Source organism: Ananas comosus, linkage group 20 (genome assembly GCF_001540865.1).
Source record: "Ananas comosus cultivar F153 linkage group 20, ASM154086v1, whole genome shotgun sequence".
Taxonomy (NCBI): Eukaryota; Viridiplantae; Streptophyta; class Magnoliopsida; order Poales; family Bromeliaceae; genus Ananas; species Ananas comosus.
The window spans coordinates 9553896-9574307 of NC_033640.1; the positions used below are offsets into that span (position 1 = coordinate 9553896).

The 20412-nt window shown below is 38.5% G+C and overlaps 3 protein-coding genes across 4 annotated transcripts; 2 read left to right on the forward strand and 1 right to left on the reverse strand.

Annotated features, from left to right (window-relative positions):
• On the forward strand, positions 9464–13138 carry LOC109725697 (elongation factor 1-alpha-like). Of its 2 annotated transcripts, none has more exons than XM_020254989.1 (3): positions 9464–9598; positions 11058–11535; positions 11881–13138. In XM_020254989.1, the coding sequence occupies exons 2-3, from the start codon at positions 11074–11076 to the stop codon at positions 12760–12762; spliced, it is 1344 nt and encodes a 447-aa protein (XP_020110578.1). In that variant the 5' UTR covers positions 9464–9598; positions 11058–11073; the 3' UTR covers positions 12763–13138. The 2 variants fall into 2 exon arrangements, with proteins under 2 accessions (XP_020110578.1, XP_020110579.1); XM_020254990.1 differs by having other exon boundaries at positions 9491–9598; positions 11068–11535.
• Positions 13954–16205, reverse strand: LOC109725890 (probable inactive receptor kinase At2g26730). Its single transcript, XM_020255288.1, has 2 exons — positions 14847–16205; positions 13954–14724 (listed from the first exon to the last, which is right to left on the reverse strand). The coding sequence occupies exons 1-2, from the start codon at positions 16123–16125 to the stop codon at positions 14078–14080; spliced, it is 1926 nt and encodes a 641-aa protein (XP_020110877.1). The 5' UTR covers positions 16126–16205; the 3' UTR covers positions 13954–14077.
• LOC109725599 (putative ETHYLENE INSENSITIVE 3-like 4 protein) lies at positions 18686–20181 on the forward strand. Its single transcript, XM_020254839.1, has 2 exons — positions 18686–19794; positions 19836–20181. The coding sequence occupies exons 1-2, from the start codon at positions 18686–18688 to the stop codon at positions 20179–20181; spliced, it is 1455 nt and encodes a 484-aa protein (XP_020110428.1).

Consider the following 20412-nt stretch of genomic DNA (forward strand, 5'->3'; position numbering starts at 1 on the left):
GTCAGCTTTTTCGTTAATGTTTTGTTAAATTATATACAAAAAACTTCAGATACTCCATCTAGATTTATCGAATATTCACTTTAGCACCTTTAGTTTTAACTTTGTTATTAATTTAACGAAAAAAATTAGTGGAATCGATAATAAAAAACTAAAAATGAATATACATGATACTAAATTGATACACTTTAAACTATATGGTACTAAAATAAGAAAGTATGAAATCACAGGGGTAGTATTTGAAGTTTTTTCTAAAAATTATTGTTCTTTCATTAATTGCTTATTTATATAGCTCATGTAGAACTGAAATTTAATCTTTTAATTTTGTTGTTTGTTTGAGAGAAAATAAATAATATAAAAGCACAACAGTTCTTATATATAAAGTAGTACTATTGTGCTATTAAAAGCACAACAGTTCTTATACTCCTATCTTTTTTTAACCATCTATCAATTTTGATAGATGGTTAGTATGAGACTGAGAAAAAAAAATTATGAAGAAATTTAGTATCTCAATGTCCCTCTTTGAATTTTTTTTTTTTCAATTTCTCTTCTCTTATCCTAATCCTCCATCAAAATTGATGGATGATTAGAAGATTAGGAGTACAAGAACTGATGTGCTCATAATAGCACACTAGCCCTACTATATATGAAAAATTATGAAATTTATTTTCTAGAAGTTTTAAATACTCTAGATCATTTTAATAATGTGGATCATCGATTCGGAAACTTTATAATCAAAAATAATTTATGAGTACGAAGAACTCTATACTCATAAGAGTATAGTAGACTTACTCTATATATATATATATAGAGAGAGAGAGAGAGAGAGAGAGTTGAGCTAGAGTACATTTGAAAGCTCCAGGGGTTGGTGCTTTTCGGTTCTTAGCCCTTAGATTCACTCCTGACTATTAGTAGCTTTTGGATCAAATACTATTCTGCCTACTACCACCTTCCACCGCTCAATCTAAGTCGGCTACTATCATCTTAGCCTTACAATATCCCCATCCAAGAGCTATAAATCTAAAAGCATCAACCCCTTTCTGCTTTTAGATATATTCTAACTCAACTCTCTCTCTATATATAGTTTATATTACAATATTAAATTTTTTCATCATTTTTTTTCTCTTCTCTTTGTCTGTGGAGCGAGGCCTACGACGTCCAAGGCGAGGCCCTTCGCCGCGGGAAAATGAGGTATGCCGCACGTTCAGCGGCGAAGACCAGGCCGGGAGAGAGAGGAGAGAGAAAGATAATTTATTATAAAAATAAATTTATAAAAATAAAATGATGACTTTACATATCCATCGTTAAAAAATAAACAGTATGTCAACACCATGATAAATAACAATTATAGAATTTTTAGCTGTATATATTTGTTACTCGATATATTTACAGAGAATGTTATAAAATAAGTCCTTATTTATTAGATCTAGCTAGCTAATATAAACGTGAATGGAAAGATCTTAATCTGTGGATGCTGCGTCAAAGTCTAGTCGATAAAAACAAAAGAGACAGCGAGGTACGAAATTAAAGTATTGGCATGGAAAACCCAAAAATGACATTCTATTCGCAACATGCATGCGATTCTAAAAAAAGTACAAGAAAAATATCTTTTCACGGGAAGGAAAAGTGGACGCTCGTTATTTTGACTTGTGAGTAATTTGGTCGGTGTCACACCATTACGTACCATATATACCAAAGTTAATTAAAGAGAAAATTTCAAATATATTCTTTGGTTTCATACTTTTTTATTTTAATATTCTATAATTTAAAATATATTATTTTTATATTTTATAATTTTATATTTTTTTATTATTTATTTTATTAATTTTTTTTTATTAAATCAGTGATAAAGTTAAAATTAAATGGTACTAAAATGAATATTCGATAAATCTAGATGAGATATCTGAAATTTTTTGTATATAATTTAACAAAATATTGACGAAGAAGCTGACGAAAAGAAAAAAATAAAATCATATGGTACTAACTTGATACACTTTATACTACAGGATACTAAATTGAGAAAGTACGAAACTAAGTTTACCCTTAATTAAGCTTCAATTATTCGCCCTAAATTTAAATTAGGTACTTAGATATATATATATGTTAGCAATATGTATGGAGGCCCGCCAAACTAAACGCGGTTTTAAAACAGGCCCCTCAAACTTTTCTTTCTTAATTTATTGGAATTGAAATATTTTAGCTGGTTAAGTATAATTTTTTATTAATTTAGTAATTTCATTAGCTGTTTGATACCAGTTATTTTAGTTTTATTTGCTAAAAAGTAATCAAAAGTGAATTTTTGCTAATTTCATGAACTAAATTCTCTCTCTCTCTCTCTCTCTCTCTCTCTATATATATATATATATAAATTGTTATCGAGCCGAATACGAGTCAATTCATATTCGGCTCGTTTATTAAAAAAACTGAAAAAATCAGCTTGTGGTCGACTCGTTTACTAAACGAGCGACTTGATCTCAATCTCATTTTGAGTCGAACACGAGCTAGATTGCTACCCCTACACAGCGATGACAATAAAATTAAAGTTGAGGAGCCAATTCCAAAATGACCTATAGTTGAGGGTGTTTCATACACTTTTTACCAAAAAGAAAGTAAAAAAAAAAATTACAAGCGAAGAGATTTGCTCAATTATTTGATTCTAACTTGGGGAAGAAGCAAAACCATGCATGGAATGGAATTAAAAAGTACGACGCGTGCATGCAACAACAAAATCCCAAATTAATAAACCATGCATGCATTAATATGCGGACTCTTTTGTGATCTCTATATATGGGGACCAAATATGAACTCGTCCCCCACTTTTTAGACTTAAACACGGATTCTTTCTCACGGAGTATTAGTTTCGAATCGTTCGAGAAACAGAACATGAGATTCTAATAAGAATATATATTTGAAGCCCATTTTTTAGTCTTATTCCTGCTAATAACTCACATGCTCCAGCATCAAACGCAATTTATTAATCGCATCTTTTCACCTAATCCATAAAGTTAATTGCTTGTTAAAAAATTTGTAACTTGTTCTTTAAAATGGAGTCAAAACCAATGGCCGTTAAAGCAGTATCGATTCGAAAAAGGCCCGAAAAAACGTGATCAAGCGTTGATCACGGAGGGTATCAGAGCCAATTAATACCGAGTTCTTTAGTTTTGTTGCTTCGGAATCTGCTTTTTAGTGTTTTCTACGAATGTTCTCGGACGCGTGACCAAATTGTAGTAGGGTTGATGGATTCTGAGGTGCAGGTCTTTGCTGCTTAAACTCGTTTCTTGTGATCGTGGAAATAGAAATTTACCTCGAAAGAATAATAAAGAGTTGATATATTACATTTTCGCTGGCGTAATGTTATGTGCGCTTACTTGTTAGATATGACCCGAAATTGATAATCGACTCAAGTTCGGGTTTTCGACTCGCCGACAGTTTCGCGATGCGATCAAATTGAAAAAATTAAATTGTGAAGGAAAAATGAATGTCCGTGGTGGGTAGCGGAGGGCTTGGGCCGACAGGCCGATCGGATCCAAAACCCGTTATGAGTTTTCTCTTCGTTTTTGCCCTAGAGGCGTGAGATCGTGGTTGGTTGTAATCATCTGAACATTATATTCCCTTTTTCGTTCGATAGTGAAGTTCTCTACTCCTTTGCCCGTGGTTTTTCCCTACAAAGAGTTTTTCATGTAAATCTGTGTGTTCTCTTTGTTTTCTGCTTGTGGTTTGATTGTTTCGTGTTTGTCATTTTGTTTCCGTTTGTGCGTTTGTCGTAACATTACTAGTGAGGATGTTTTTGTGTACCGAAAAAAAGCGAATACTGAATCGTACCTACAAAGAGAAAACGAAACAAAAATTCTTTATCGATGTTGGAGAACTGAATTTTCTGGTATAGTTACAGTTTTGTCTTTTTTTAAAAAAAACTTGTTAACTGAGCCGAACTGAATATATATCAGTTATTAATTAATTTTGTTGGCTTAAATGGGTCAGTATCTTACTGAGTCACGTTCAAAATGGCAGAAGGTAGGATTGGACCGAGTAATGTTCGAAGTGACGTGAGATTGATTATACCGAATCACAATCGAGATATATCGGTACTATGTCTGTACGTTTTAAGTATTTAGTAGCGTATTTTTAATAGCTTTTCAAGGTATTAGAGTCAGAGGTCTCGGATGTGATTCCTGCATGTAGGGTTTGTACGCTTTTGATTTGATATATTCCCTTATTTATTAGTGTAGATGCTTTAAAAATTCTTTTTTTCTTTTTTGTAACATTACATTTTGCTTAATTAAATTAGAACGATTACAACAACAGTCAATTTTTACTCGATGCTAAAACTGATTAATCGATTTTTCGAATCGATTTGAACTGATTTAAAACCAAAATCGAAAAACTAGGCAACTGAAAATAAATCTAGTTAAGAGATCCATAAAAGATTTTGCGAACCGAATAAATTAAACCGGTGTAAAACAAAAATTCACAATTTTTTGCAGTTAATTAACCATACTTTTTTCCTCAACACCCTTAGCACTTAGAACTATTTTATGTGCAGGCCAAATAAAAAATTATAACTAGGTTGCAATTAATATTAATGAAGATCACTTTTCTCATTCCTGTGGGCTACACATAGATTTTAAGATGGATCAGACAAGTTTTATAGTTTTCATTGTTGCCACTGAGGTGAAGATCAATAAGAAATATTGCTCCAATCTAAAAAAACAAAAAGACAAAAGACAAAAGAGATTGATAAAAAAAAAAAAAAAAAGAAAACAGGTTAGGTATGTCTAGAATTCTGGAACCACGAGATTTTCTTATCTTAATGTGTTTTGATTATTCTATAAAGTTAAGTTTAGATTATATTTAGTTTTATTGAGAATATTTTTAATCTTAATGAATTTGTATTTTTAATTATATTAAGATTTAACCACTATAATAAATATATCATTTATATCGTAAATTTGGTGCTACGGATGGGAAAGATATGAGATATATTATGAAATTAAAAATTTGTAAGAGAGAGATTTTTTATATTCCACTTTAATTATAATAAAAATCTCCATTTCATTTTAGCCCGTGGACTCCACTTTGATTATAATAAATATCCCCATTCCATTTTAGCCTGTGGACGTAGGGTTATCGGTAGAACCATATAAATACTTATGTGCTTTATTTTTATTCTCTTTCCTTAATTGTTTTTGGTATTTTTACGTCTGATGAATTAGGTTTTTTTTTCGATTTTATCATAATAAACTAGTATCAAAGCAAATCTGATATCAAAATAAGTTAACGAATTTACAACAAAATTAATAACCATATTAACTAACAAAGTGATTATGATCCTCACTAAGAGGTCAGGAGTTTCAACATGGGCAAATAACTTGGTGAAGAGAAAAAGAAGGAATTCTTGTTCTGAAAACAAAAGAAATAACTCTTGGTTGGAAAGCAAAAAAAAAAGGGAAGTTTTGTATTTTAAGACCAAGAAGAAATTACACTTCTGGCTCAACCACAAAAGATTAGTGATTACATGTACTTTAGCGATATATATTATTTTAAGAGTTTTTTTTGGGTGAAACACTTTGTTTTAGTGGTGCTATTTGTAATTAACTTTTATTTTTGTTCCCTTTAATGTGGGCATTATTTATCTACCTTCACTATTAAATTTTAGTTTCTTCAAAATTTAAAAATTTGAATATAGTAAGAATTAACCCCAAAAAGTACTATTTAAAAAATGAAAAATAAAAAGGTTGAACCTAACCTTACTTGGGCCCCACAAAGAAGGGGCCCCACTTTCCCCAGTCGCTTCGCCACGTACGCAGGGCCCCACCTTTTGTTTTGTGCATTTCACAAGCACATGTTTGTTCATTGATGACTCAACCTACCCCACCAATACCATGCATGGTGACCACCTTTTTTTTTCTTTTTTTCTTTTTTTTTTTTTTTAGATGTCTGTAGATTACGACGCACACACAGAAACATGCATACATAATAATACACACGCATCCTTAATGCTTGGATTCGAGGTTATTTTAGATAAGTCCGGCCTGCGTATACTTGAATCAAGTAAGAAAAATATTAAATAAGACAGAGAGCTGATTAGCAAATAGTATTTTTATATGAAATGTTTAATACATGTAATTGTTCTAAAAGAAGTAAATTTCGAACCTGAATCACAAAACAACAAACTATTTAAGGCAGTAGTGGTTCGTATAGCTCTTCGTAAAAGAAAAGCTTACAAAACATGCACAAATCAATTAAAATCTTTAATAGGTATTATATATAAATGCCGATCAAACATTAACAATATATAAAGAGGTCATTTTGCATAACCTATAACATTACCCTAAACTAGATTAGATCTCAGGAGATCTTGATGCTCTCATCTTTTTCACTACTTTATTACAATTTTTTTTTGCAATTAGTTTAACTTTAAGGTTAGATCCTATGGAGCAGATATTGTTTCTTATTGGCATAAAAAGCCAATATCTCCTTTATTTTGTTTTTCTTTACTATTTTTATATTATTAATTCTACAAGGTTCTTTTCCTTTAGGATCATAAACAAAGCAAAAAATATTTAAGCACTAAATTAGCACCAATTACTTACAATATCACTGGACAAATATGCTGAGCATATTTTGTTAATTTACTTGATGTCAAAATATGATGGTATATTTTTGCCTATTAACGAACTGTGATTATAATTTTATTATATAACTAAGTTGTCCAATAACATTAAGTTCTTACTAATGAGTACAAAAGAATCGGATTATGTATGTGTGTGTGTCTATATACTCAAGTTCTCCCCAATTTTCCTTCTCTCTCTCATTCTAACCATTCATCAAAATTGATGGATGATTAGAAAATTAGGAGCACAAGGGTCGTTGTGCTTTTAATAGCACAGTAGTCATGATTTCTCTCTCTCTCTCTCTCTCTCTCTATATATATATATATATGACATGAGTAATAAATGTAGTAATGTTTATTTTTTAACTACAAATTACGTTTTTCTTATGTGGCAACAATTAACCAACAAAACAAAGCTTCTTTGTCAATCTCATGATATTAATACTGAAGAGATTATAAAAACAAGGTTTATATGTAATGAGATTATTGTTTATATATGAGCTTCATGGTATCAGAAATCTTTCTCTCAAAAAACCCAATGCTATGATTTAATGATCCATATGATTCAGGAGATGTGATTATGGAAGCATGATCTTGGTAAAAAAAAGCTTTTCCATATTGTTTATATATTGAGTTCAATGGTTTACAAAACACCATAATAAAATAGCTTGAATTGTTAGAAACATACAAAGTGCAGAATAACTAATTGATTAAGATTCTTTCCGGTTTACAAACTATACAAAAGTAAGACAAGAAAATCAATATATGAACGAAAAAAGAAACGGGCATTGGAATTGGATATTGTAAAACAAAAAAGTTAAAAAAAATGAGGCATTAAAAAAACTAGGATAAACACCTAATAAAAGAACAAAAAACATCTAGGATAAAGATGCATCCATAAAGTAAACTTTAAATTGAGCTAGCATGCTTTAGAATGTAGCTGATTTAACTTGTTGCTGCACTGTTCATGGTCCAGCAAATGATTGGTGATAACCTTATCAGGTCTCTTTTCAGGTGTTAGCAAGTGATAGTGGTGATCAACATGCATCTTCATCTCTCTCTCTCTCTCTCTCTCTCTCTCTCTCTCTCTCTCTCTCTGAAGTGACACTTGAGTGGTGCAACAAATCCTTGGATCCACATAAGCTAGGGTTTATCTTTCCAGCCAATGTGTCAGATTTTGGACCCATTAGCCCCAGCATTACTTCTTTTCCTTTGCTACAATGGAGTGTTAAAACTACTATTTTAAAATCACTTAATCCAGTTATAGTATTTTGGACGACAATTAAATCTAAATAATTAAAAGAGTTAAGTGTGTTAGAACTAGAATAGTTTTATAATGAATGACCTCATGAGAAGTGGAGCATGGATCACAGTTTATCAGATCGATCTTTTAATTAGGTTACATAGCGTAGACTCAGTGCTATATAAGCTCTTTAGTTTGAAGAGATTCTTGATTCACTTTCCTCATCAATATGCGGTCCAGTTCATCATGCACATGCATGAGCGAAGATTTTATAACTGTTCATATATATGTTAATCAAATCAACTTTTGTGTAACAAAAAAATATACACCAATCCGTGTTCTTAATTATCATTATTCATATGATGAAAAAAATGTATGTTAAAGGAAGTGTGATTGAGAATTTTTTTCAACTAAAAAAGAGATTACATGGCCTGCCACATATCAAAATGTCACATCCAACGTGCATGTGTACAACAAAAGCAAAATATAGGATAGATCCATAGAGGCTCATTTTAATTATGCTTTACTAAATGGATGAGGATAACGAAAACTATAGGCAACATACATAGTATGCATGCTCAAGAACCTAGGTGGGGCTTGTTCATATGGATGCTTATTTTGCACTTTATTTATTGATGTGATAAGGAGATAGGGTTGTTAGCAAAGTGGAAAAATGAGTGTTTATGTGTCCTCTTCTTGTCGGTGACCTCGCGGGCCAAGTCCATCATTGTCTAAGTGGTGTCTAAAATCATAAATATATATATAAAATTATGCTAGTATACTATCGATAGTACTAAACGCCTGGTGTTATCGAGTTTTTCGCCGTTGGATGAAATGATGTGTGGTTTAGATGATAGTGGTCCCTTAAGGTTGAGTATATGATTGGTTGAATAGTATAATCTAACAGTAGAAATGATCAAAAGGTAGATCTAACGATAGAAAACGCAATAGTATCAAAAATTTGGTACTATCGATAATATAGTAGCCGAACTATATATATATATATATATATTAATAGTATCAAGTACTTGGAGCTATTAAGTTTCTGACCGTTAGATCCACTCATTTGACTATTTTCATTCGTTAGATTGTATTATTCAACCAACCACCCACTTAACCTTAGGGGTCCACTATCATTCTAACCGTATATTTCTTCATCTAAGGGCCAGAAGTATAATAATATCAGTCACTTGGTGCTATTGATAGGATAAATTTTCATCTAGAAAAGAAAATTTACCGAAACACTATAATGAATTTAAATTTCTTTGCCCGTAAATTCTCGAAGCCCAAGCGCAAGAAGCCCAAAATATTTGTTGTGGGGCGATGAGTTTTGATTCGGGCCTACTTTATTGGGCCGCATTAGGCTTGGGTCGAACTCATGTATTGACTTGTTGGGCTTGACCCGGTTCAGTCCATGAACTTATTAGGCCGGGCTCATATGGGCCGAACCGGCCCAACTTCTGTGTCCTCACTTGCCGTCCGATTAAGATCCAACGGTCCACGTGAACTCACTAACAAATTATATCTGCATCGATCCTCGTCCGTTACGAAAATATCCGTTACGAAAATACCCCCAGAAACCCTGCTACGTACCAGGGCTATTTCGGTAATCACAGTTGCTATAAATACTCACGAGATAAAGTAGGGTTTCTCTCTCTCATTTGGTCGTGTACTCGGATCTCTCGAGCGGCGGAAGCGGCGACTTTTGTGCTCTCTCTCTTCGATCTCTTCTTTGCTCTCGTTTGGTGAGATCTCATCTCCTTTGCTCATAGTCTGAGGATTTTTTCTTACTTAATCGCGATTAGAGATGATATGTTTCCTTGTTTGATCTCTTATAGTTGTCTAATTTGTTAAATTTTGTGTCGATGCAACCTAAATCGCGGATTGTTACTTGTTAATCGTAGGTTTTTGCGTAGACTCTGTTGATTAAGCTCGTTTATTCTTTCGATTAGAATATTGGGGTATTTAAGGTTCATTTTTCGGCCATATGGGTGCTATCGTTAATCTAGTTTTGGTTCGGAGTGAAAGATAGAAGTTTGCTTTTTTTGGTCTCTATCATATGTGTTCGTTCTTTAGTGATGATTTTTTATGTGCTTCGTTGTCATCTATATTTCAATATCAGCGATTTGTTTGCCTAGTTTCTGTTGAGCTAACAAGTTACATAAAATTAATTTTTTAAGGATTTTGGATGATTTTTGAGGCTTTTGATGTTAAGTTGTGATTATACGGTGAGAGCTGAGAATTATTTGCTTTTATTGTGTGGGATGTGTGGGATGTGTGGGATCGACTTTCAAATTCGTATTCCTAGTAATCTGATTTATGTTTTAAATCGTTAAAATAATTCGTTATGATTTATTTGTAGGATGCTTATTTTGAGTTAATTGTGTGTCAAAGTACGAGTTTATGTATAATATATGGATCTGTTCTGCTTCAACACATGATAGATTTCATTCATTAATGTCTAGTGAATACAAAATCATTCTGCTAGCTGAAATATATCTAATATTTATACCGGTATAATCTTTTTGGCTAATAAACTGCATATGATTTCTCCATTTTTTGATTTTTTGGGATTGTTAGATTAGTTTAGATAGGCAGGATTTTTCAGTATTCTCATGGGAATCGATAGTGTTGGAGATAGGAACTAGAAGTACAAAATGTTGTGGTTTTTATTGTGATCTCATTGTACTCTTGGGGCCGACTAAGTTCGAGTCCATCCATTGATTTATTGCAACAAAGTCCCATTTCAAAACATTGTCCAAGTTTCTAAGATTTAGTGATCTGGAGGTGGGAATTTCCTTCTTCTAGATTGATAGTGAACTGATTTGAGAATTATAGCCTAATTTTTAGTCCTGGTCGTTTGCAGCGTAGTTAGATTGATCACGCTTTAAGCTATGAATCTTTTCTATTTTCTTGCCTCATTGTTCTGTACTTCATCTCTTTATGAAGGTATCAAGATACTTAATTATGCTACTGTATATAGTCAGAACTGTCATGTGATATGTTGATAATTTTTTTCTTTGGATTTGTTAAGTAGATTATATTTTATATTATACCATTGGTGTCCTTCATTCTTTTGATCTTCCCATTCCATCATAGAATGTTTTATGCAGGAGATATTGCATTCTTGTGCTGTTTATTCTTTTGGGAACAGCATTATTTATATGAAATTTGAAGTTTAAAAGTTCTCATCTTTCCTCGCAGCTTTTTGCAGTAAGCCATGGGGAAGGAGAAGGTTCACATCAACATTGTTGTTATTGGCCATGTCGACTCTGGCAAGTCGACCACCACCGGACACCTCATCTACAAGCTTGGTGGCATCGACAAGCGTGTGATCGAGAGGTTTGAGAAGGAGGCAGCTGAGATGAACAAGAGGTCATTCAAGTATGCCTGGGTGCTTGACAAGCTGAAGGCTGAGCGTGAGCGTGGTATCACCATTGATATCGCTCTCTGGAAGTTTGAGACCACTAAATACTACTGCACAGTCATTGATGCTCCAGGCCATCGTGATTTCATCAAGAACATGATCACCGGGACTTCTCAGGCCGACTGTGCTGTCCTCATTATTGACTCTACCACTGGTGGTTTTGAAGCTGGTATTTCCAAGGATGGTCAGACTCGCGAGCACGCTCTTCTTGCCTTCACTCTTGGAGTCAGGCAGATGATTTGTTGCTGTAACAAGGTGATAATATTCTGCAAATACATTTTTTTTTTTTTTCGGTCTATTACATGTATTATGCCCCTGGAATCAACTAGTTCAATATGCCCTTTTAAATCTGAATTTCCAGCATTACCTATAAAAAACGTGGCTTCTCTAAAAGTATCTTTATTTGGCTTATATTAAGTGATTTGAGTTTTTTTTTTTTTTTTTTGGTAAATACATGTTAAAACAAGTTTTTGCAGTGCATTAAGGAATATTAGAAATTAGATTAATTAGCAGGGTATATCTGTAAATATGTGTTTTTGGGGTTCATCCTCCCTCCTACACACTGCAGACTGTAATATGCTCTGTTTTTGGCCTTGACAGATGGACGCCACAACGCCGAAGTACTCGAAGGCAAGGTATGATGAAATTGTGAAGGAAGTCTCATCCTACCTCAAGAAGGTTGGCTACAACCCCGATAAGATTCCCTTCGTCCCGATCTCCGGCTTCGAAGGTGACAACATGATTGAGAGGTCCACCAACCTCGACTGGTACAAGGGCCCCACGCTTTTGGAAGCCCTGGACCTGGTCCAGGAGCCCAAGCGCCCCTCAGACAAGCCCCTCCGCCTCCCCCTTCAGGACGTCTACAAGATTGGTGGTATCGGTACTGTCCCCGTGGGCCGTGTCGAGACTGGGGTCCTCAAGCCCGGTATGGTCGTCACCTTCGCCCCAACTGGTCTCACAACTGAAGTTAAGTCTGTTGAAATGCACCACGAGGCCCTTCAGGAGGCCCTTCCTGGAGACAATGTAGGCTTCAACGTGAAGAACGTTGCTGTGAAGGACTTGAAGCGTGGCTTTGTTGCCTCCAACTCTAAGGACGACCCCGCGAAAGAGGCTGCCAACTTCACTTCGCAAGTCATCATCATGAACCACCCCGGTCAGATCGCAAATGGCTATGCCCCCGTCCTTGATTGCCACACCTGTCACATTGCTGTGAAGTTTGCTGAGATTTTGACCAAGATCGACAGGCGATCTGGCAAGGAGCTTGAGAAGGAGCCGAAGTTCCTGAAGAACGGAGATGCGGGTTTAGTGAAGATGATTCCCACGAAGCCGATGGTGGTCGAGACGTTCTCCGAGTACCCGCCTTTGGGTAGGTTCGCTGTCAGGGACATGAGGCAGACAGTTGCCGTCGGTGTCATTAAGAGTGTGGAGAAGAAGGATCCCACCGGGGCTAAGGTGACTAAGGCTGCTCAGAAAAAGAAATGAACTGATAATACCTTATCGGTTTGGTCTGTCGGGAGTAGAGGTCGTCATTGTGTGGTTTGTTCTTGTCGTCATGAGTTGATCAACAAGCTATCCGGTGTCTGGATGCAGAACTGGGTTCTTGATCGGCGGTGGCATTGTTGAAGGTTGGTGTCTTTTACTATTTCATGTTGTTTTTGCTTTAATTAAAAACTATTTTGTGATGTTAACTTAAAAGGGTCTTGATTGAGTTTGCTTGTTGTTGGGAAAAACATATTTTCCCCCTATTTTTATTTTAGCCAAATAGTGGACCTTCTGTATTAAGAAATAAATATAGTGTTTCATGGTTTTTCTTGCTTGCCGTGATTATGTTTTATGTAGTACCTTGTAATTGCTGTTACTGTGTTCTTATCACACAATATATGTGAGTTTGCACTCTCGCCTCAGGCAATATTAGCTCTACCATGTTAGTGTAGGCTAACCCTGAAGTTACCAGGGTACCTAAACATTTATTTTTGGTAATATGTTTTGGTTTTTAGCTTTTGTTGGTTGATATAAAAGAATTGCAGTGGTGAAGGTAAGATTATATTCTCTCTTTCTTAGATTAGTAGCTGAATGCCAAAGAGCTATCAATCTTATTTTCTTTCATCTCTTGTTGTTATCTGATATTTTAGAGTTCTATGATCTACTTGTTGGGGTATATTGTTCAAGATTTGCAACAAATTTAATAAAAATACAGAATGATTGTTTTAAATTTTGGATGCGTAAGGTGTAAGATATATATATTCTATTTTTAGGTGTGCATGTAGCATCTCTTATCAGTAACTGTGGATATCTCATGATCATTACACTTCAACTTCTGTACAAAGTGTAATTTTGAAATCTATCAAACTGGGGCCTAATTAGGCAAAGATTGCAGTGATAATTGCTGAAGAGCAAGGTGGAGAGGGGCAAGTAGAGCTTATAATGAGTGTTAATTTAGTAATTTTCTTTCATGTCCATATGATCCCTGGATAATTAAGCTTCTTTTCTTGCATTTTTTTTTTCCATGGATTGCTTGGGGTTTTCTGGGTCTCTCCTTGGTTTCTCCTCCCATCTTTTTCCATGTAAATGCGAATGTTTTTTTGTCCCTTTTCTCAATTTGTTTTCTACTAGATTGATATTTCAAGTAATGTGATATCAGATACTAGGGAGCCGATTTTGCATTTGGAGATACTTTATTATTACATAAATATAGGAACACTCACAAACTTATTTTGAATCAAACTGATACATTGTGTTACCAAAACAAAACAAGGGTTTTAACAAATCAACCACAAGCTACTCGATCCAGATTCCACTATCTTATATATCTGATCGTTCTGCTGGATCCGTTACTCGATCCAGATTCATCCATCGACGATGATCTGTCGGTAGAATCATTTTCCTCCATGCTGTTCTTAATCGTCTCCACCGCTGTCACCACCTCCCCCATTTGTGGCCTCTTCTCTGGCGACGCCTCGCAGCACGAGAGCGCGAGCTTGAGCAGATCGAACATCCCCTTCACGGCCTCTCTCTGGGTTGCTATCTCCCGGTCGAGCACCTCGCCGGTCCACTCCTCCCGAACCGCCCGATGGACCCAGTGGTGCAACTCTACCCCCTTCGGACCCGGCGATCGCCCTGTTAGCAACTCGAGGAGGAGGCAGCCGTAGCTCCACACGTCGGACATCTTGGACACCTTGCGTTGCTGGTCGTATTCGGGCGTCCTGTAGGCGGCCATCCGCTGGGCAGCGAGCGAAGGCGCGACCAGCAAAATGAGCCCGTAGTCGGAAACCTTCGCCACGTCGTCCTCGTCGAGGAGAACATTCGGGGACCGCAAGTTTCCGTGAGGAATCACAGTCGGTGCGGCCGCGTTGAGGTGGAGGTACTCCACTGCTCGCGCCACACCGACCGCCACCGCCAATCTCGAGCTCCACTTGAATGGGATTCTATTAGTTCCTCTTCCTCCTATGTGATTTAAATCAGTTTAGAATCGCGACATCATATCGAAACGGTATTTGACAGAATGATCAGATTGAAATAGAAATTAAAGTTTAGTTCGGCGACGAAAATGTAGATCATGATCTTACTGTGGATTCGGTTGAACAAGTTCCCTTTTGTCGCAAAATTGTAAACCAGAAGCTTCTCTTCAGGCGAGTAATAGTATCCAAGCAATGGCATGAGGTTTGGATGTTCCAGCGCACCAAGAAATGATACATTTTGGATGAACTCTTCTTTGGTAAGTGGCCTCAAATCTCTCAACCTCTTCACCACTATCACGCGCCCGTCGTCGAGCGCGGCCTTGTAGCAACTCCCGAAGCTTCCCTTCCCCAATCCCTCGGCTGACGATTTGAGCAGGTTGTCGAGGTCGAAACCGCCGTCGCCCTTCATGAACGTCAGCTTCCTCGTCTCTTCTGCGGCTTCCACCCTCCGTTGGATGCTTATTTGCATGCTATTTTGGACTCTCTCTTGGACACTATCTTGGATGCTGTTTTGGACACTATTCGCCTCGACATCTCGATTCTTATCTGCTTCTCCCGCGCCCTTACGCACATTTGCAATCGCCTTACATTCTCTCGTTTTGCTGTAGAGCGCGAAGAGGCTCCACGAGAGCGCGAGAAATAGAACGAAGTCCGCAACAATGAAGAGATAGTTTAGAGAGGACAAACCAAGTCGATTCTTCGCATTGTTGTCATTTGCCGATTCTAGACTTTGGCACGAGATCGAAATAGGCTCGCCGCACAAGCCTGGATTGCCGAGATACGACGATTGATTGAACGATTGCAGAATGGTAGTCGTCGGGATCTCACCTGTCAAGTTGTTGTTCGAGACATTAAAAGCCTTCAAACTAGTTTGGTTAAACGGCGGGATCGAACCGTTCAACTTGTTATCGCTTAGCTGCAACAACTCCAGTTTGTCGAGGCGCAATAAGGAGTCGGAGATCGGTCCGGTTAGCGAGTTCTTGGAGAGATCAAGGCTTGCGAGCTTGAGATTGAAGGAAAAGTTCAACACGGGCCCGGAGATCAAATTGTTTCGAAGGCTGAGGAGCGCGAGCTCGGTGAGAGGCGCGAGAGTGAGGGGGTCGTCGATCCGACCGGAGAGACCGAGCCCTTGTAGGGCTATCGATGTGACCCGGTTGTCGGTGCAACCGATACCGAACCACGTCGAACGGTTCGTCGAGCACTGCGATCCGCTCCAATTGGCGCTGAGAAGGGGGTTGCCGAACGATAGCTTCAGCGCGGTGAGCGCATCGTGTTCTCGCTGAGCCACAGTTTCGCCGAAGCATTCGCCGACGAGAGCGGAGCCGAGGAGTAAGAAGAGGAGGAGGGGGAGGTGGTGGTGGGGAGTAATGTGAGAAGTTGAGTGCATGTTGAGTGCAAAATTGGATGCTTGAGAAGCTAAAACACCTAAGGATAATAATTATAATGAGAGCAACAGCTATGATATAAGTATATAACATTGGTTTAAAAGAGGTGTGTGCGCTATGAACTAAGAGGATTTGGGATATTCTTCGTGCGTTAGCATAGTGAGCAACGTGTTCGTAGAAGGGTACTACACAACAAATTATGTTATGGTCTCTCTCTTCTTTTTTTAACTTTTACGTTTTTTTGGAAAAAAAAGTGTCGAGGCCTCGTTTGATATCCTATTTATTTTATAATTTTTTCAAATAAAATTTTGTATATCAAAAAATGCTGGAATAAACAGTAGATTGTTTGCAATTATTTCATTGAATATCTCTACCTGATAATAAAAAAATTAAAAATTAAAAATTTTTGGTTCTGAGTTTTTTTAAACTAAATTGTCATTTATCTCTGAGTTGGATGAATTGTAAGGTAACCAACTATAAAAATAAAAAAAAAACAAACAAAAATCTTTTCACCGATATATCAAAGTATATAGAATTAGTGTTTGAAAAAATAAAATACAGTGGCTATACCGAATGAGTGAGGCCATAGTTTTTTGTTTTAGTGAGATTAGTTTATTTTGCTTGTTTTTGTTAAATAAACTGCATAAAGATCATCTTACGTAAATTATTGATCTGATATATAAAAAACAACATAATATAAGGTAACTGAGTATTTGCTCTCAGAAAAGTGTGAAAAACTAAATCTATTTTCTGAAAGGAAAAAAGTGTTCATAAAAAACACTCTTTTTCACAACTTTATTTTTTGATCCAAAATTCTAAAAACAAAAGCACTACTTTTCCTTCGTAGAGCTAAAAGAGCTTAGAATTTACTCTAATACCTTATTATTTAAAAAAGCAAAAATGAAAGAAAACAACACAAATATATAATTATCCACTACACAGGATTTTGCAGGGAAATTGTAATTTATATGCCGATGAGTACAAGGGCTACGATTTAGGAAGTGAGAGAGATTATTGGAAAAATCCTACTTATTTTGGCATTATTAAGCGGGACAGTGTTAGCTACAAGCAAAGAGCATAACATGTTCCGGATAATATTATTCCTATTATTTATATGTAGTTAAAACTTAAAACTCTTTGTTTAATATGTCAATAACCTTTTGCGATTTGGAAGTTTGGGATCATTTAGGCTACTATGGCTTTCACAAATCACAAAGCAATAGATCTAGGGGTTCTTTAAATTAACTTTTTCAAATTAAATAGTACCTGTTTTAGCATTGGGGCCATATGAAATGTCTCACTTGATTTTGTCTTTAGATATGTGTATGTAAATGCGTATTGGTCACACTGGTGAAAATGTATGGAAACTCCCTCAATCATAGGTAATTTTGAAATGAACTCCTATTTACTTTTTGGCTTGAAACTCTCTAACCTTTTTGTTTTTTGTTTTCTTTTTTAGAATTGAGTAGTTTCAGGCAAACAAATTGGCCCAAGCCCGTTATCATTCATCCAGTTGCCCATAAAATTCATATAATTCACAGTTCGCGTTGCTTTAAATTCGTGCCATTTGCGTGGCAGATAGTGAATAAAAATGTGTCACATAGCTAGAAATGCAAATGAGACGGATACAAACGAAAGATAGTGGTGTAATCTGGGGCATGCCGGGCTGCCACTCAACGTTGTGGCTTAGCACGGTCCGCATCCAATGCGGGTTGAGATGTGCCAGGCCACGGGACAATAGGCTGTAGTACGGCACGACCCGCACCATTACATGTTGGGATACGAGCCAATAGGCGGCCGCGGTGAGGGCTGTGTCCGGCCGGGTTGTGGGCCGCTTGGTTCTAGCCCAGCACCACCCACGGCCCGAAATGGGTCGGCCCAGCCCACAGGACGTCTGATCCGTTTGACATCCCTAGGTGGGGCGGGCCCCAATGGCCCAATCTCCTATATATATATATATATATATACTCGCAACTAAACGCTTCATTTGGAATGTGTAAATATTGTTTTTAACAGATTTTTAACGAATCGAAACAGATTAAAAAAAAAGAAGGATCTTTCCTCTCTTACTGTTTTTTAACCGATTTTTTTAACGGATTGAAACGAACCCATTTGTGTCTCGGGAAACCGTCCCACTAAACTTTAATTTTATTCGTTACCGATTCATCACGTGAACCCATGCCACCATGCGGAATAGTACACGTGGCGCACATGCAAGTGGCGAGGGCAGAAACGCTCCCATGCAGCAACAATTTAACACCACGTACCCTTTCCTTCTCCCTAAATTTGCTCAACCCCATCCACCCCTGTGGCCCTGTGTGACCCTTCCGCCTCTTCAAAGGATCCAAAAATTTATTCTCTAATCAATTAACGTGAAAATTTAGCATCTTACTAAGATTATAATATTTGCTAGTGTATCAGCGGCACTTATAAATGCTGCTGTCGCTTAACAACTATACGTATAATACCACCCTAAAGTAAAAAAAAATAAGAGAGAAAAAGGAAAAAAAGAGGCTTTTGATCCTGATCTACGTAGAAATTAAGACTAAATGGTAAGGCGCCATGGTCACCTTCTACGAGGAGAAGGAGATCACAGCTGAGCCCAGAAGCGCTTTTCCCACCAGCAACCGCGGCGGCGATGAGGAGAACTATTTGGGTGCGTCGTTCACTTTCTCCAAAGAGAAGGAGCTCGCCGCCGAGGCGAAAAGCGCTTTCTCCGCAAGCTGCTACGGCGACGACGACGACGACGACGACGACGATGACAAGGGAGGGAGCGTTGATTCGGAAGCTGATTTGGAGGAGGGCAACGACATCCTGCAGCTGAAGAAGCGCATGTGGAGGGACAAAATCCTGCTACGCAAGCTGCAGGAGAGGGAGGAGAGGGAGGAGCAGCAGGAGCAGGTGAGCTGGGCAAGGGATGGTGGCGATGTAGAGGGCCCGGCCCGGGAGCGGTCGCGGCGGCGGAAGATGATGGGCCGCGCGCAGGACGGCGTGCTCCGGTCCATGCTCAAGATGATGCACGCGTGCAACGCGCGCGGCTTCGTCTACGGCGTCGTCCCCGAGACCGGCCGCCCCGTCACCGGCGCCTCCGAGAGCCTGCGCGAGTGGTGGCGCGACACCGTCGCCTTCGACCGCAACGCTCCCCCAGCGATCGCCGCCGGCGTTGACCCGCCCGTTGACCCGCCGGCGTTGACCTCCGCCCCGCACCTGCACGGCCTCCGAGACATACACGACAGCACGCTGGGTTCGATCCTCTCGGCTCTGATCCAACACTGCGAGCCCCCGCAGCGCCGGTTCCCGCTGGAGAAGGGGCTCCCCCCGCCGTGGTGGCCCACGGGGGAGGAGCCCTGGTGGGGGCTCCAGGGCGAAGCAGAAGCGCTCGGCCCCCCACCTTACAAGAAGCCCCACGACCTCAAGAAGGGGTGGAAGCTCAGCCTCTTAGCTGCTGTTATCAAGCACATGAGCCCCGGGTTCGACCGCATGAGGAACCTCGTCAGGTCCTCTAAGAGGCTCCAAAACAAGATGAGCGCGACCGAGTCCGAGGCCTGGTCAAAGGTGGTCGCCCGTGAGGAAGCGCTTCTCCTGCTCAGAAGCGCTTCCGAGAAGAGCTCGCCCGAGGAGGGCGGCCGCGGCAGCAGCAACAAGCGGAAGCGAGAGGCNGGTGGTCGCCCGTGAGGAAGCGCTTCTCCTGCTCAGAAGCGCTTCCGAGAAGAGCTCGCCCGAGGAGGGCGGCCGCGGCAGCAGCAACAAGCGGAGGCGAGGTCTCAGAGGAGCTGGTCAGGGGGTTGAGTGATGTAGGGGTGATTGTGGACGAGGAGCAACAGGGAGCCATTAATGAGATCGTGAGGTTGTATTACGATGCACGAGATCAGAGCGGTAATGGCGAAGAGGGGGGTGATGGTGGTGGTGATGAGAGGGAGGAGATAATGGAGTTGATGAGTTGCAGGGGTTTTGGGAGATCAGGCGAGGGAAGCGAAGTCGGCGACGTGTTCTTCCCTTTGCATGAGAATACGGCGTCGATATGGGACTTTGGTTTAGGGTGGAGCGAAGGGGGCTGAGATTTGAGTGTGTGTGTGTCCGCGCGCGTGCGTGCGCGCGTGTTTTTATATATATTTTTTATTTTAAAGATGTTTGTACTCGTGGTACGTAGCAAAATAATTAAGTCTAGTTGATGTATAGCTTGTTATATTTAGCAAGCATATATGTTTAATATTGTAAGATTAATTACCAACTTAATTATCATGTACAACATAAAATGAGAGTGTGTTGGGTGTAATATAGAATGATAT

Bases quoted from the DNA above. Each gene is read 5' to 3' on its own strand.
- LOC109725697 (XM_020254989.1), top strand. From the start codon at position 11,074: ATGGGGAAGGAGAAGGTTCACATCAACATTGTTGTTATTGGCCATGTC. The intron at 11,536-11,880 runs GTGATAATATTC...TGGCCTTGACAG, and splicing joins TGATTTGTTGCTGTAACAAG to ATGGACGCCACAACGCCGAA.
- LOC109725890 (XM_020255288.1), bottom strand. From the start codon at position 16,125: ATGCACTCAACTTCTCACATTACTCCCCACCACCACCTCCCCCTCCTC. The intron at 14,725-14,846 runs GTAAGATCATGA...TAAATCACATAG, and splicing joins CTTGTTCAACCGAATCCACA to GAGGAAGAGGAACTAATAGA.